The sequence below is a fragment of the Urocampus carinirostris genome, chromosome 12 (genome assembly GCF_059441175.1).
Source record: "Urocampus carinirostris isolate Australia breed hairy pipefish chromosome 12, RoL_Ucar_1.0, whole genome shotgun sequence".
Taxonomy (NCBI): Eukaryota; Metazoa; Chordata; class Actinopteri; order Syngnathiformes; family Syngnathidae; genus Urocampus; species Urocampus carinirostris.
Window position 1 is genome coordinate 12190604 of NC_142360.1, and position 15150 is coordinate 12205753.

General features: G+C 40.9%; 1 protein-coding gene across 2 annotated transcripts in view; it reads left to right on the forward strand.

Moving 5' to 3' along the window:
* Nucleotides 1-14887, forward strand: part of LOC148354954 (cadherin-2-like) — an 87858-nt gene extending 72971 nt beyond the window's left edge. For both annotated transcript variants that reach the window (XM_088348936.1, XM_088348937.1), the window contains 9 exons: nucleotides 51-188; nucleotides 258-443; nucleotides 515-768; nucleotides 3530-3672; nucleotides 7072-7311; nucleotides 7651-7884; nucleotides 8524-8663; nucleotides 11509-11676; nucleotides 14445-14887. In XM_088348936.1, the coding sequence (XP_088205062.1) occupies nucleotides 51-188; nucleotides 258-443; nucleotides 515-768; nucleotides 3530-3672; nucleotides 7072-7311; nucleotides 7651-7884; nucleotides 8524-8663; nucleotides 11509-11676; nucleotides 14445-14651 (1710 nt within the window). In that variant the 3' untranslated portion in view covers nucleotides 14652-14887. The remainder of the gene's footprint in view (nucleotides 1-50; nucleotides 189-257; nucleotides 444-514; nucleotides 769-3529; nucleotides 3673-7071; nucleotides 7312-7650; nucleotides 7885-8523; nucleotides 8664-11508; nucleotides 11677-14444) is intronic.
* The last annotated feature ends 263 nt before the right edge of the window (nucleotides 14888-15150 follow it).

A 15150-nucleotide genomic window follows, 5' to 3' on the forward strand; every position in this document is an offset into this window, starting at 1 on the left:
AATAGGAACTTATCCCTAATGCTTTTTCTCGCTGTTTTTTGTTTTTCCAGAAAGTTTACCAATACACACTGATAATCCAGGCTACCGACATGGAGGGCAACCCCACCTACGGCCTTTCCAACACCGCCACCACCATAATCAGGATCTCAGACGTCAACGACAACCCGCCGGAGTTTACAACTGACACGGTAGGCCTCGTCCCCTCTTTGCGACCAAAACAGGAGTCTTGCGCTAATCCTGTGGTCTGCCGACTGCAGTTCTTCGGGGAAGTCCATGAGAACCGGGTCAACGTGATAGTGACCAACCTGACAGTAACGGACAAGGACCAGCCACACTCTTCTGCCTGGAATGCTGTTTATCGCATCATCAGTGGGGATTCCGCCGGACACTTCTCCATCCCAACCGACCCGGCTACCAACGAGGGGCTTCTGACAGTGGTCAAGGTGCGAGCCCCATAACCCCTCAAACCGACTTTTTTGTACTAATGTGCTGTGTGCCTCCTTACCCTGATCAGCCCATTGACTTTGAGGTAACTCGCTCGTACGTCCTGAATGTGGAGGCACTGAACGAAGCCCCGCTGGCCCGGGGCATCCACCCGCCGCGACAGTCTACCGCCACCGTCTCAATCCGTGTCCTGGACCTTAACGAGAGTCCAGAATTCAGTCCTAACCCCAAACCCATCAAGCTGGACGAGGGCCTAGCTGCCGGCTCGCCGCTCACCACCTTTACGGCGCAGGACCCCGACCGCTACATGAGGCAGTCAGTCCGGTGAGACCATCTTGGAAGAATACGGCTATTTTACACACAGTTTTTTTCATCAGTTGTCCCTAACCTTTTCTGACTGTACCACGGCCAAATCCCTTGTGGTCTCGTGGTTGGAATTTAGTGTTTTCACCCATGCAATCAAGGTACAATTTCAATATTGTGCAATCTAATAATCCAATGATATTTTTCGACTGATCAATCTTTGCTTAAATTTCAGCCAAACTTTGAGTTCTTATGTCGGTAAAAGTGCGTTATATAAGGTATAAGCAAAAAATAAGGCAATAGGTTTTCTTTCTGTGCGGCCTGGTGCCAACAAAAACAAAGCAAATTGCATGTGTGAGACCGAAACCATCAATCACTAAAATAATTATTTTTAATGAGACACCCACAACGGCCGCAAGGTGGGTGAGTTGTCAGCATGTCTCGCGGCACGTTCTAAAGTCAAGGTATCAAATCCAGGTACAAGCCTTCCTGTGTGGAGTTTGCATGTTCTCCCGTGCTTGTGTGGGTTTCCTCCAGGCACTCCGGTTCCAAACGTATACCTGTCAGGTTAATTGGTCCGTTTAAAATATCCCTGGGTGTGAAAAGGCGGGTGAGTTGTCTGTCTCTGAGTGCCCTGCGCCTGGCTGGGGACTAGTTCAGGGGGCCCACTGCCCGAAGATAGCTCAGATGGGCTCCAGCACCCCCTGCGACCTTACTGAGGATAAGCGTTGTGGATAATGTATGGATGAATGGAGACAAAAAAACCATTAGCTACCCAAAAAGGAGTAAAAAAATACTTATTCACCATTATAAAGGATTTCTGAAGACAATTTGATGATGTGAGCCTTCGACCTTAGCTGAATGTTTTATGTCCATTCAACACAAAGAAAATCTAATGATTTTAATCATTACTAATCCATGATATACTAATAATATAGTGACTGATTAAGTTGATAATCAACCATCCATTAATAGATTGGTTGTTGCACTTCTATTTTGCAGAAAGATAGCCAGTTTTGCTGTTTGGTTGCAACTGGCTTTTAGTAATCAGGTTTTGAAGTTTTACAATCATCTTTTCGAGCTGCCTCCAGATGAGTTGCAGCACATCGAAGTTATGGTTCTAGAGTGCGTTTTCTTCTTTCTGTAACATCAAAGCTGCGTGAATAAAGCTGTCCGTCGAGGAGCTTTCACAGTCTCACAACGCTTTAAACTTTTGCCTTGCAGCAAAGATAAGAACCTCTTAACTTTTTTTAAGCAAACAGGATCTGTGAAGAAGAAGAAAAACTTGTCCTTAAAACTGATCCCAGACCAAGTTTCCTGTGCAGCCTATACAGACCACATATTCCGTTCACATTAAACAGAGAGTGATGGGCGCCACCAGGCTGCACTTGCCCAAGACACCCCACAGGAAATGGTATCCCTACGACTCTAGTGGTTATTGGATCCACCCACCCACAATTAGCATTAGTTTTTGCACAATCACATTCTCGTAGGTTTTTTTTCTGAGCAAGTTCAAACTGGAGTATGAATGAACTGCTTGAAATTAGGGCTGCAACCAATGACTATTTAGATAGTCAACTAGTCACCGACTACTGAAACGAGTAGTCCATTGATCAAAAAATCACTATTTTTTTTCTTAAATCTATAGTTGATATATTCGTGTGGGTAATGATAACGAACAATAAAAATTGTTACAATGAATAACCCATCTTTTTCTGAGCATACTGCGGATTCGTACAAAAATAAAATAAATAAATAACAATTAGGCACAGTGCTCAGTCAGTAGAGACACAAATCCATAAATAAACTACAATCCATTTTTATGGACAGTCAAGTAAATAATTGATTAAATTCAAGTAAACCAAAGTGGGCATAATGCTCATGTTCTCTTTTTTAGACAAATATATGCTTATGAAGTGTACCATGCATGTCATCAAAACCTTAAACGTTACTTGAATCTTACCGAAGCGAGTCAGACTCTATTTCGTCCAAATGTCCGATCTGCTCTTTAAATGTTCGTGCATCACTGAATTACTGCCATGATATACAAGGTCTTCTTTGCAAACCTTGTGAGTAGTCTTTTTATCTGCCATAACCAGGCTAAAATGCTCCAAAACTTTAGAGGTTCTGGTACGCTTACTTGATGTTGACACAGCCATTTCTGTATGTTTTTGTTACCGCTCGAGATAGAGACGCAGTTGCACATGAGCGACTCTCAGGAGAGATTATATATTGTGTAAAGATGCTTCACTCTTTGGGAAAAATGTGTCGACAATGGAATTCATTGTCATATATTTCTGTTCTTGATTTATGTCGACATCAATGATTCTTCATTGTAGCCATACTTGAAATAGGGACCTCTGTTTTTAAGAATAATAATTTGATATTTAGCCAAAGCGCTACATATTGGTTTGCCAAGTCAAGTGTACAAATGGATAAATGTACCTTGCCATAGTGGGCAACTGTAGTTATGCTCCCAGCTTGCATCTGCTCTCGCTTTCTTCAAATACCTTTTATAAATTTATTCTTCTGTGAGTTGCAAGACTGAACTTGAACAAAAGGCTTTTTTTATACTTTGCTCCACTTTCTGGGAATAGCCTTCAAAAATATGTAAAACCTAAAGATCTTGCCTCGCTCCTGTAATTGAAATGCTTACTTGCTCATTTTTAATGGCCTTTCCTCAAAGGTGAAGTCATATGTACTGACTGTATTTTCTTCTACTCACAATATTTTTTAAGTTACTTTGTTGAATAAATGCTGACTTCCTGCACAACTGCACCAGGTATTCCAAGATGTTCGACCCAGCCAACTGGCTGCAGATCGACCCGGTCAACGGGCGCATCTCCACCATCGCCATCCTAGACCGCGAATCTCCGTACGTCAAAAACAACATGTACAACATCACTTTCATGGCCGCTGACAACGGTGAGAATACAAAAACAACCATATTGTTCGCTCACTTGATTTTCTTTGACACCACATGCCTAATGGAGAGCCCTGATTGAAAGTTTTGCCTAAACCTCAGCCCAGCTCTTTAATCTTAAATGCTCGCTTTTATCAGAAATAAAAGCCAGGAGACTGCATGTTCTCATTTAACTATTTACTGGTTGCCAGAAAGATTGAAAACACAGCTGTGGAGCCTTTTTCAGCATGACGCAGAAGAAGTCTGTATTTTTTTACGATAGTGTTTAGTCTTATACCCTCTTAGCCAGTCCCCATGCGGGGGGTCGGCCTTTTCAATGTGCCTATGTAAGACGTAACGTTCTTAACTGGTTCAAACTGGATAATGTGAGCAAGTGTGCTTTCATATGGGAATACACCAAGCAGGGTCACAGCAACCTATCGGGTCAGCTCAAGTCTTCTATCTAAAATCTGAGAGACTTAATCTAACATGATGATCTCAGATGTGTAATATAGTGTTCTAAACTAACAAGCACATAGCATTATTCATGTGAAAAAATATGTTATATTACTTTTCTGGGAGTCAAATCATTTGCCCCTGAGTAAGAATGATGATAAACTAAAGAATCAGAAACATCATTTACAAACTGTAAATAACTCGTGATGTTCACTCTGATTACCGTACGCTAAGACTTGATAGAATTATGTTAGCTTTTTTCCAATCAACAAGAGCAGGGTGATATTTTGAAATTATCTAATTCGGTAACTTTTTAGGCAGTTCACTTTTCACGGTTTCGCTACTTTATGTATTTGCATCATGCATTGTGTTCTGCATTCTGTTTGGCTAAACAGTCTTTGCGCTAATTATTAGCCGATACAATAGTTATTTGTAAAAAATAAGTATTAAAACGTTCAGTACTTTTATTTTTAAATCAAATGCTAGCGCCTGTGTTTTCTTTGGTTTCAGTGTATAATAGAGTATTTAGAGTATATTCCTCAGATTTTTTTTAGTGATTCTAGTATTTAAAACATAATCCTTAAAAAGAGAAAAATATCTAAAATAACAGATGTAAGATACAGTTTTTCTATTTAAATTTCCCTTTTATTAAGTTAAAATGAGAAGAAATACTTTCCCATCTGCTATATTGACAATGTGGTTAATTTTTGTGTCATTTTACTTCTTTTAGTCAAAAACTGATTTTAAAAAACCTAGAAGGACTTAAAATAAGCATTTTTTACAATTAAAAAAATGAGCATTTCTAACAGCGCACAATTAGTGCATTATTGTAAATTTATGATATGTGTGCATTGTTTTTTGCGCATTCTATTTTTAAAGAGGGGGTGCGCAGTTTTGGGTGTCCTTAAAAAGTTTAAAATTAAGTATTTTTTCTGAGTTCAAAAAGCCTTTTTATATATTTTTCTGCCGAGCCTATCTGCTTTAATCTTACTTTTATCGTGTTCTGGCCACAAGGCGCTTTTCGCTGAAGGGAGGGAGAGGGGATAGGTGGGGTGGCACTAATACTATCACGTATATAGTCATGAAAATGATGAAAGTAAGAAAAAGACAGCTAAAATGCCAACCCAAACCGCCCAAAAAGATGAAAAAAGAATAATTTATTCGACTGCGTCTAAGATTTCAATATACTTGCTCGCGCAACAAAAGGAGCTGCAATGATGATTTCAGCCAGAAGATGGTGGCAGCAAGTAGTTATATTCCTAATTTACACACCTTTAAGGTGTGGTGGATTATTTATTTTTTTTATATATAAATACAGATCATTTTTGCAAATCAATAGACAATATAATTCGAATTGTCTTTATGGTCGTTGACTAAATAGCGTAGAACATTGTTTACAACAAGAATAGATGTGATATTCCAGGATAAACGCATAATACAAGCTTAAAAGAGACAGATAAGATCAAAACAATATCAGTATAAATAGGCAAAAATACCAATATTAAGTTAGTGCTTTGAGACTAGATAGTGATTGTTTTAGCCTCTTGAGGAAACAATAGTTTAGGGCTAATTTAATGATGATTATTGCTGATTTATTTTCTAAACCTGCTGTATGCAGCAACATATTGTGTTATAACGTGGTGTCGTGTTTTTGCTGATATTGACTGCATACTGGTTGTCCATCGTCTGCCCTCCGGGATTGGCACAACAGTTCTGCAGTGTCTGCCGACCACAATACTTGCATTTATTCCCCATGCTCCCAAATTCCTACTCTAGTTCTGCTTCATAATCGTTCTTTCTAGTCACGGAAAAAAACAATTGTCTGTGGAAAATGGAAAATAGCCAGAGAGGAACAGAATGTCACTACCGTGCTTCCTCTATCTGTGCACAAAAAGGCCAAATCACAAAACACTGTGTGTGTGTGAGTGTCTGTGTGTATGTGTGTTATAGATAGATAAATAAATAAAGGGATAATTAAACATTTAAATTAAATATTAATATTTGATAAGAAACACATTAGAGTAAATATTTGATCACATAACGAAATTATCCCAAAAAATTGATTATTTTAATTAGCGAACAGCTTATTGTAATTCCCTCTTCCAATAAAGTGTTGTATTAAGAAAAACATCATAGCAAGTACAAGAACTTTATTCGTCATTGCTCGCTGCGGGCAGAACACGCACGCCAGCGTAGACGTTGGACAGAACCTATGACTGTCTTAGCAATCGCTTGCACAACATTACTTGAAAAAAACAAATCCCTTGTTTTCAACAAAAACCTTCGTTTTGACACCAGTGACGGTGTGATTCACCAAAGACGAAAATACAGAGATAAGTTTTGGCCAGGTTTTTTACCCTCCCTCCTTTGCTCTTGACTGTCGACTGCTCAACTTTGAGAATCAGAGTGTGTTCGCAGCACATACTCGCACACAACAGAAAAGCCACAATTGTCTACCTAAAAGGATGAAAAGGCAAACAAGGAACGCACGCTATAATGGATCTGACTAAAAAGTCACAAGGTCGCCAGCGACAGGATAGGCAAAATTCATATTTATCCGAGCAGTAATGAGCGATACGAAACCACTGTTCACTAAAATTGCTGTCTGTTTCGGAGCTGCCTCAAATGGTGTGTTACTGGGGTTCGCCATTTTAAAAGTATTGTGTTCTATCAATGACAACAAAGCTCCAGAGGCAACAAGCCGGATGCATTGCCTGATAAAATAAGATTAACCAAATTTCTGATACACACCCTAAACCGAGTAAGAGTGTTCTTTTACGATAATTTATGTTAAATATTGTCTATCAGCTTGTTCATTGAATTGACTGCTTTAGTTCAAATGACCTGGTGTTTCTTTTATTGATTTTATCACTCATCAAACCTAGAACTAGTCCAGTAGCTTTCCTTCCCTCTGCCCAATATTGCATGTTTGTTTACTATCTTCGTATATGCCTGTTCCTGTACAGGTATGCCACCAGCCAGCGGCACAGGCACCCTCCAGTTGTACCTGATGGACATCAACGACAATGCACCACACGTTTTCCCTCCCGAGGTTGAGATGTGCGAAAGGCCCGAAGCCAACGGAGGCGGAATTAACATCACCGCCCTTGACCCGGACCTCGGCTCCAATGCTGGACCCTTCGCCTTCGAGCTTCCTGCCCGCTCCTCTGACGTACGGCGCAACTGGACACTCGGCCGACTGAGCGGTAAGCCATCGGACTGATTTCATCAAAAGACATGCTTTGTGACGGCAGTGGTTGATTCTGGCAGGCAAACACACTCAGGTTAGACATAGCCACCCAATGTACCAAGGCCATGCCGTGTCCTGGTGCTACCTCCTCACCCTATCTATTAACCCTGTTCAGTTCTGTTTGTGTTTGAGAGGCACCACATTGAATTTCATTGTGAATTAGTCTGATTTGTCGCCTTTTGGCCATAAGGATGGCTTCCAAGAAAGTTAGTGATAAGTGGAAGGAAAAGTGGAAAACAGTGACGACAACGATCAAAAGAAACGATTTGTGATGGCGGCGGTTTATTCCCGGCAGGCGAGTATGCTCAGCTTCGTCTGCGCCGGGGGCCCCTGGCACATGGCATCTACGAAGTGCCCCTGATCATCACAGACTCTGGCAACCCGCCCATGACCAATACGTCGTACCTGCGCGTAAAGGTGTGCCGCTGCGACCGTCATGGAGACTGCGTGGACGTGCAGCGCGTCATGGCCGCCGGCCTGGGCATGGGCGCCGTCATCGGCATCCTCATCTGCATCATCGTACTGCTCGGTAAAGTATTTGGCAGACCTCCCAAATACTACAAATTATCTTTAGTTTACTATGCCAGTTTAGACCAAATGGAGAAATACTCACCAAAAAACAAGCAATGCTCATATTTTTATTGACAATGTTGAATACCCATTGGTTATTTATGGTGCATTAGCTTCATCTACTGGAACCTTGCAGTGATGGAAAGTTTGATGTGCAGTGATAACATTGTCTAGGAACCACTTTCGACATAAAAATGGAGTTTTAAATGCTTACGTATTTTGTTTTAGTATGTGTCTGTTTTAAAGCAATTTTAGGGGCTGGACCGATATGCCATGTAGACTTATATTTGAGTATGTAGGTGTTAAAATTGGGGTATCAAACTATGGTTTATGATTTTTAATATTAGCAAGAATTTTTAAGATTGTTTTCAATCTAGTGAATACGGTTCCAAACACAGTTTGAAGTGTGATTTAGGTTTCAATCTGGGTTTGGTTAAAATGATGGAATTGAATTTTCATGGTATGGTGTTAAGGTTGGGAGTCTGGGTTGGGTTTCACATCCTTCCCAACCTTAAACAACTAGAATACAAGAAAATGTTGAACATTTTAATAGCGGGATCAAAGTGTTTGACGCAATTCTTCGATGGCATGTGTTCAGTGCTAGTATTGCTGCTGGGTATTTGGATGAAACGGCGAGACAAAGAGCGTCAGGCCAAGCAGCTCCTCATCGACCCCGAGGACGATGTGCGTGACAATATCCTCAAGTATGACGAAGAAGGTGGCGGCGAGGAGGACCAGGTACATGCACTCGGTCTTAATATTTAATTCCTTATTCAAATCGCATTCCACACAGTTTTTTTCGATTTATTTTTCATTGTGACATTTTTATGTCTTTTTAAATAGAATATTGCTGTCCTTATTGAACAGTGCGCCTTATATGTGATAGAAAATAACTGCGTGCCTTAAAATCAGGTGCGTCTTATAGTCAGAATAATGCGGTGTGTGTATATATAGTTAAAGCCCCAATGGGTGATATTTGACCAGTAGATAGAACTTAGTTGTTTTGTACGAGCAAGGTAATAACACGCCAGAGCGTAGCGGCCGGATGCCGGAAGAACACGGCACCAATCTATGAAGGGATTCCACCCTGTTAAAGTAATACAAATGTCACGAGCTTTGAATTTTTTACACAATTTAACATTGGTGTAATAGTTTATGTATTATTGTCTAGTATTCAAATCAACGTTTTTTTTTAAGCAAATGCTACGCAATTGCTGCACTGTGATTAGTGTGTTACTGGTAGAAAGACACTTAACTTGCGTGGTAGTAACATTTTCACAGCCGCCACATAACCATCATCAGTGGAGAAATCTGTCCAGAGTTGTGTCCCGATGACCCCAGTGGTTAAGAAATCTAAGAACCTTAATTTTAGACACGTCATTTGGCCCAACTCCACTGTGCTGCCAGTGAAAAGTTGAACTTCCAGCGATGGCATCTGGCACATCTGTATCATCTGCAAAAAAAACAAGGGTGATGATCATGTTTTCATCTGGTATCCTATATACACAAATCCCTCTGTTATCATGGTTAATGGGGACCAGAACCTCCGCGATAAGTGAAAATGCGAAAGTAGCGTCGCATCTTCATAAAAGCCTTCAAGCCGTTCAACTATAGATCTACATATGAAAACACAGAATCCAGAACTGCAGTTGAATGGAAAATAATCCATGAAGCAACAGCTGGTGATCAGCATTTTTAAGCTCTCTCGACTTTCCAAACAGTCTTGATTTAATTCATGAATTTCTATTGAAAAAGCTGACTTAGCGCCTTTGGTTTTGTTGACTCAACATATTTTAAGCAGAAAAAAGCAAGAGCAAGGCAGCTTTTAACCACCAGTGGGCCGTCAGAATGTTGTTGATCAACAAAGTTGTTTCTTTACGATGTCACCAGTCACTAAAATATGTCATGCTACATATCATTTGAAAGATTAAACTCTTGGAATTCACTATCAGTCTGAAACAAGATATCTGAAAAATAAAAACGGGATCGCTCTAGCAAAAGTGCTGGGAAATTCTAATTATGACACGATTCCCAGAAAATATAGTGTGGTTTCATTCACGAGAGTCCAGTGAATCCATCCAAACTATATAAAATGTTTACTCCAAAACACATGATAATGATGATGGATTAAAAAAAAGTCTACCTAAAAGCATTACTGATTCCTTTGACAGTGATTGTTGTAATCTGTCTGTTTGGCTCAAAACTCCCCTTCAAAATGGGGCGGCAGTAGCTCAGGAGGTAGAGAGCTCGTCTTGGGATCAAAGGATTCTAGTTCGAAGGCTCGTCCGTGTTACATGTCGAAGTGTCCTTGGGTAAGACACTGAACCCCTAATACCCCCAATAAGCAGGTTAGCGTCTTACATGGCTGCAATACAAGGCCGCTATTGGGAAATGTGGAGCACATTGTAAAGCGCTTTGGGAAGTCATTGACTTGAAAAGCGTTATATAAATGCAGATCATTTCATTTCATTCAAAAATGAACAGATTTGTCAGAGATATCCCATATAACAGTTAGGCTCTGACCATTTTATTGACACTACTCTTGGCCAATTGCAACCTTTTATTCCCTGGCCTCAGCCTGTGACAACCTATAAGAGCTTGTATTGGAAAAAAAGCGTCCAATTCACCATCAATAATCTTTGCCAATTGTGACCAATTTAAATGTGGGTTAGTCAATGAAATTCCCAACGTAAAATTTACACAATTTTACGAGTTGTATTATAATCAGAATCCGAAAACAAACGTGCCTAAATGCAACCCGAGGTCCAAGTGTGCACAATCAGTAATTTACTTCTGGAAAGAGAAGTCAAACATTTACAAATCTTTTACAATGTCTAAAAATCAGCCAAAGTAAAATACACGAATACATAGCTTTTAGGGCTGTGAACTGGTCGTCTCTAAACGGCCACTTTTGTAAATGCCTAGACCTACCATAAGGAAAACGAGTAAAATACAATGTTTAGTTTTTCAGATTGTGATCAAATTTGACAAGAAACTGGCTTAAGGCTCACCTGTTTTTAGCTAAGATGCCCACGCCACACTTATCTGCAGACATTTGATTGCAAAAAAAATAAATTCAGGCAAGAATGAAAAAACATTATATTTATGTGGGGTCCAACTCAGATTACTCGGTGTTACAAGCACTTGCAGTGATTATTTCAGTTTGGGACAAAATTTCAGCGTTACTTTTCAAAAGAGACCAAAACCATCAATTGTCTGCTTATTCTGTTCGAGAACAGCATTCAATTTTCCAAGGGTACGTCTTGGATTGGTATTTCAGGCAAATTTTATAGGAACAGTAAGGGGTTCAACTTTCAGTCTTCCATTTTCTTATGTTTTCTCAAGTTTAATCTTTATATATTTCAACAATTACATATTTGGGATGTTCGTATTCCCATTTTAAGATTTCATTCTCCATCTGGACTCAGTTTTACTCTTTGGGTTTTCCATTCTCATGTGCCAATGAACTTGCCAAAAAGGGAAATGCTAATCAAAAATGGTTTCACAAATGAAATCAGGTTATGCTCTGATGGCGCACAGCCATTCTAACTTCACTGATGTTTTTGAAATTGTGTGCATTTAGGACTATGACCTGAGCCAGCTGCAGCAGCCGGACGCGATGGTGGACAGCGAGTGTGGAGCCAAGGTGGGAATCAGACGTCTAGACGAGAGGCCGCTCCACCACGACCACCGCTACCCGATCAGGTCGGTGGCACCGCATCCCGGAGACATCGGCGACTTCATCCACGAGGTAAGTGCTTTTTTTGTTTGATCAAACTCACCAAATGAATCAACCCGGCAAAAAGCTTGTTAGTGTTCTGTGGTCTCCGTGTCGTGTTCTGGACTTAGGGATCCGTGCATCCTCCAACTACGTCACCAAACGTTTTTCTATAGAAGGCAAGTTTGTTGAAAATCTTTCTAACATGATGTAGTGAGCTGCAGATGACCATTATCCATACTGATTGGCTATAAGGAAAATGTTAAGTATGATTTATTCTTCCCCGTATCTTTGGCGGGCCGGAAACTTTGTCTTGAACGTACTACCTGAAAGCCCCGTTTGAATTTCAGTCTGAAACGTAGCAGTGTCAGTTAAAAAAACAACGGGGTAAAAAAAATAACGGAATTTATTCGGGTACCAAACTACTCACAGCCCGATACAGGTCTGTAGCCTGGTGGTTGCTGACCACTGTGTTAGCACGCCAAAGTTTTAGGTGACTTTCAAACCGGGTTAAGGCTGAAAAGTACCAGCAAGTATGGTGTCAAATGAAGATTTATCTGGTACTATTGCAATATTAGCCGCTCTGGATGCCTTTTTCTGGGGGGCAGAGATGCTGGTGATAAGCAAGCAAACGTTTGACCTCTAAAATGTCACCCTACTAGTCTCCTTGTGTGTGTTTTATAATTCGAAATGTGTGCGCTTGCTTGTGTGGGTAAACAGAGGCTACTTGCCTTAATCTGTGGAATCTCCTCTTAAGAGACGCAGACATCGTCTGTCCGGCATGACCCAAATCTTGCACCATAAACAGTCTGTGTTGTATGATGCCCCCTGTTGTCCAGGCCCCACAATTCCCGCACAAATATTTACTGCAAAAGAAAGCATAGCTGTACTGTGCAAAAACATGTGCACATGGTCTGTCTTATTTTCTGAAATTATACATTTAATTTACTGAATAATCAAAATACTTTATTTGCAATAAAGTGTACAAACCATTGCAGCAATCCCTCGTTTAACACGGGAGGTTACATTCCGCAAATAACCCGTGATAGGCAAAATCCATGCACACAGGGACAGACAATTTGCTCGCTCATACACACCTAGGGACAATTTGGACCGGCCAATTAACCTGACATGCATATTTTTGGAAGGTGGGAGGAAACCGGAGTACCTGAAGGAAACTCCCACAGGCACAGTGCAAACTCTACACAGGAATGTTTGATCCCATGATCTCAGAACTGTGACGCACACGCGCTAACCACTGGGCTGCCATGCTCCCCCAATCACAACCAGTTGATGCTTTGTTCCATTTCTATTGTTTTTATTAAATCAATATTTATTTTCCCTATTTATTATATACATAGATATATTTTTATCTTATACTCCTATTGTTTTTCTATAAGGTCAGTTTTACGTATTATTCATTCCTATTACAGTAATACTAAGTACTATGAATCTTAAATGAAAGGCTAACATTTTCAAAATCAGCAAATTATGAAATACGCTTATTAATGTTTGGCATCGCCACAGTTATTAAATGAAACCTCAAGACTGAAATTGAAGGATTTTCACAATGATAAAAATCTCTTTATTTTGTCTCCAATTAAAGCGGCAGTTTCCACTGACTGAAAAACTGCACTTGAAAAAAGTGACATACAGTAGGATTTCTCAAACTCAAGTGCACAATTTTCCATCCCAGCGATTTGGTCCGTATGGGTTTTGCCAGGTCTCTTCCAGCGAAAGTTCTTAACAAGGAGGTCATCTAGTTTGACGCGGGGCCAGCGCTCGCCTGTCAGGATGCGGGAAAGGGTCTGCATGGGTCACCAGAGGTTTGAAGTGAGGGCGCCCACAAAGATTTTCGGGATTTCGCAGCCTAATCCCCCAGCGGTTACTTGCAGCGGACCGGCTCGTCCAAACACGCGAAGGAGAATTTAAGTTTCCTGTCGGTTGAACTGCAGAGCGAGTGTAAAGGTGAAGGATCACCCCAGGACTTTGCAGTAGACCACTGGGATACAACATTTATCTGTTCTGAAGTGGGATGGTAAAGTGAAATTTCTGTATAGGGTGGGATAGAAACCTATGGTAAAGTGTAATGAATACAACCCGAACCACTGGTATAATGCCATGACGGACAAAAATGTGATCTGCTGGACCCTGCTTATAGGAATATGGGATTTGGACTATAGATTGTGGCTGTTTAGGAGCAGTTCATTTTTGCAAAAAGAATTGAGAAAAAATGAGCCGCCATGCACGACACAAATTTGCTCTCTCACCCCTGCTCTCAGTAATAGTTGACGGGGTAAATGGATCCTGGCCTAAACAGTGAAGTTCATTTCAAGCAGGTGTATTCTGCCTGTCACCACTTGCAATAAGGGAGTGGAGATAATGGATTGCAGCTGCAGAAGTACAGTTCATATTTTGGTGAACAAAAAGCTGCCATGCTAGTCTCCGCATTTTTTTGTTTCTATTTATAAATTTTGCATGAAAATGGTGAAAGTAAGAAAAGACCTGTTTAAAGTACAGTCCAAACGCCAACCCAAACCCCTAGAAAAATGAAGAGAAGAGTTTAATTGAGCATATTTAAGAAATGCATGTACATGATCATCCAACATGAGGAGCTTGACAAAGGCTGAAACAATGACTAAAGCAAGGAAATGGCAGCAGCGGAAGTTCCAAAACAGCTCTTTTAAACAGGAAATGAGTCAAGAAAGTGGTATCGATACCCAGCCCTTATGACCAGAGTTAAAAGGTTGATTTGAATATGCATATGCATCTCGCTAACATTCACCAAATGTTGACGCCAGGGGCTGAAAGCGGCGGACAACGACCCGACGGCGCCACCGTACGACTCGCTTCTGGTTTTCGACTACGAAGGAGGAGGTTCGACGGCCGGCTCGCTCAGCAGCCTGCATTCGGCCTCCAGCTGTGCAGACCAGGACTACGATTACCTGGGCGACTGGGGGCCCAGGTTCCGCAAGCTGGCCGATCTCTACGGGGCCGGCGACGACTGAGGGCCACGCCCAACACCCGAAACCCGAGCCACGGTTCGGAAGCTTTGATTTGGGACACGTGGCGGCCACGCGGATTTTCACATGAATCTCACGTGAACACTGAAGTCAAACGTGCCTTTATGTACATTCTTCTTTTTGGCTTGCGCTGGCTCTGATCCATTCGGAGTTGTGAAGTTGTGGCAAAAGATGGCACCGGGCCACAAGGGTGCCGCCCACCTTCAACAATATCAATCTTTTTTTCTACGTCATCGTAAATGACTTTGAAATATATTTATTGTACATAACAGAATTCTGCGAAAATGACACTGATACTTATAAACATAAAATTGGTTTAGGAACTACAGTTTAACTGGCCAAAGTCATCCCAAGGTGAAATCTGGCCTAAAAAAAATTAAAGACAGAATCAGCCTGAGCCTGGCCTAATAACTTCCAGACATCCAGAGCCTGAAGAAAACCAGAATTTTTGTATTTCATTTGTGAAGAGGAGGGGTGTTTTTGT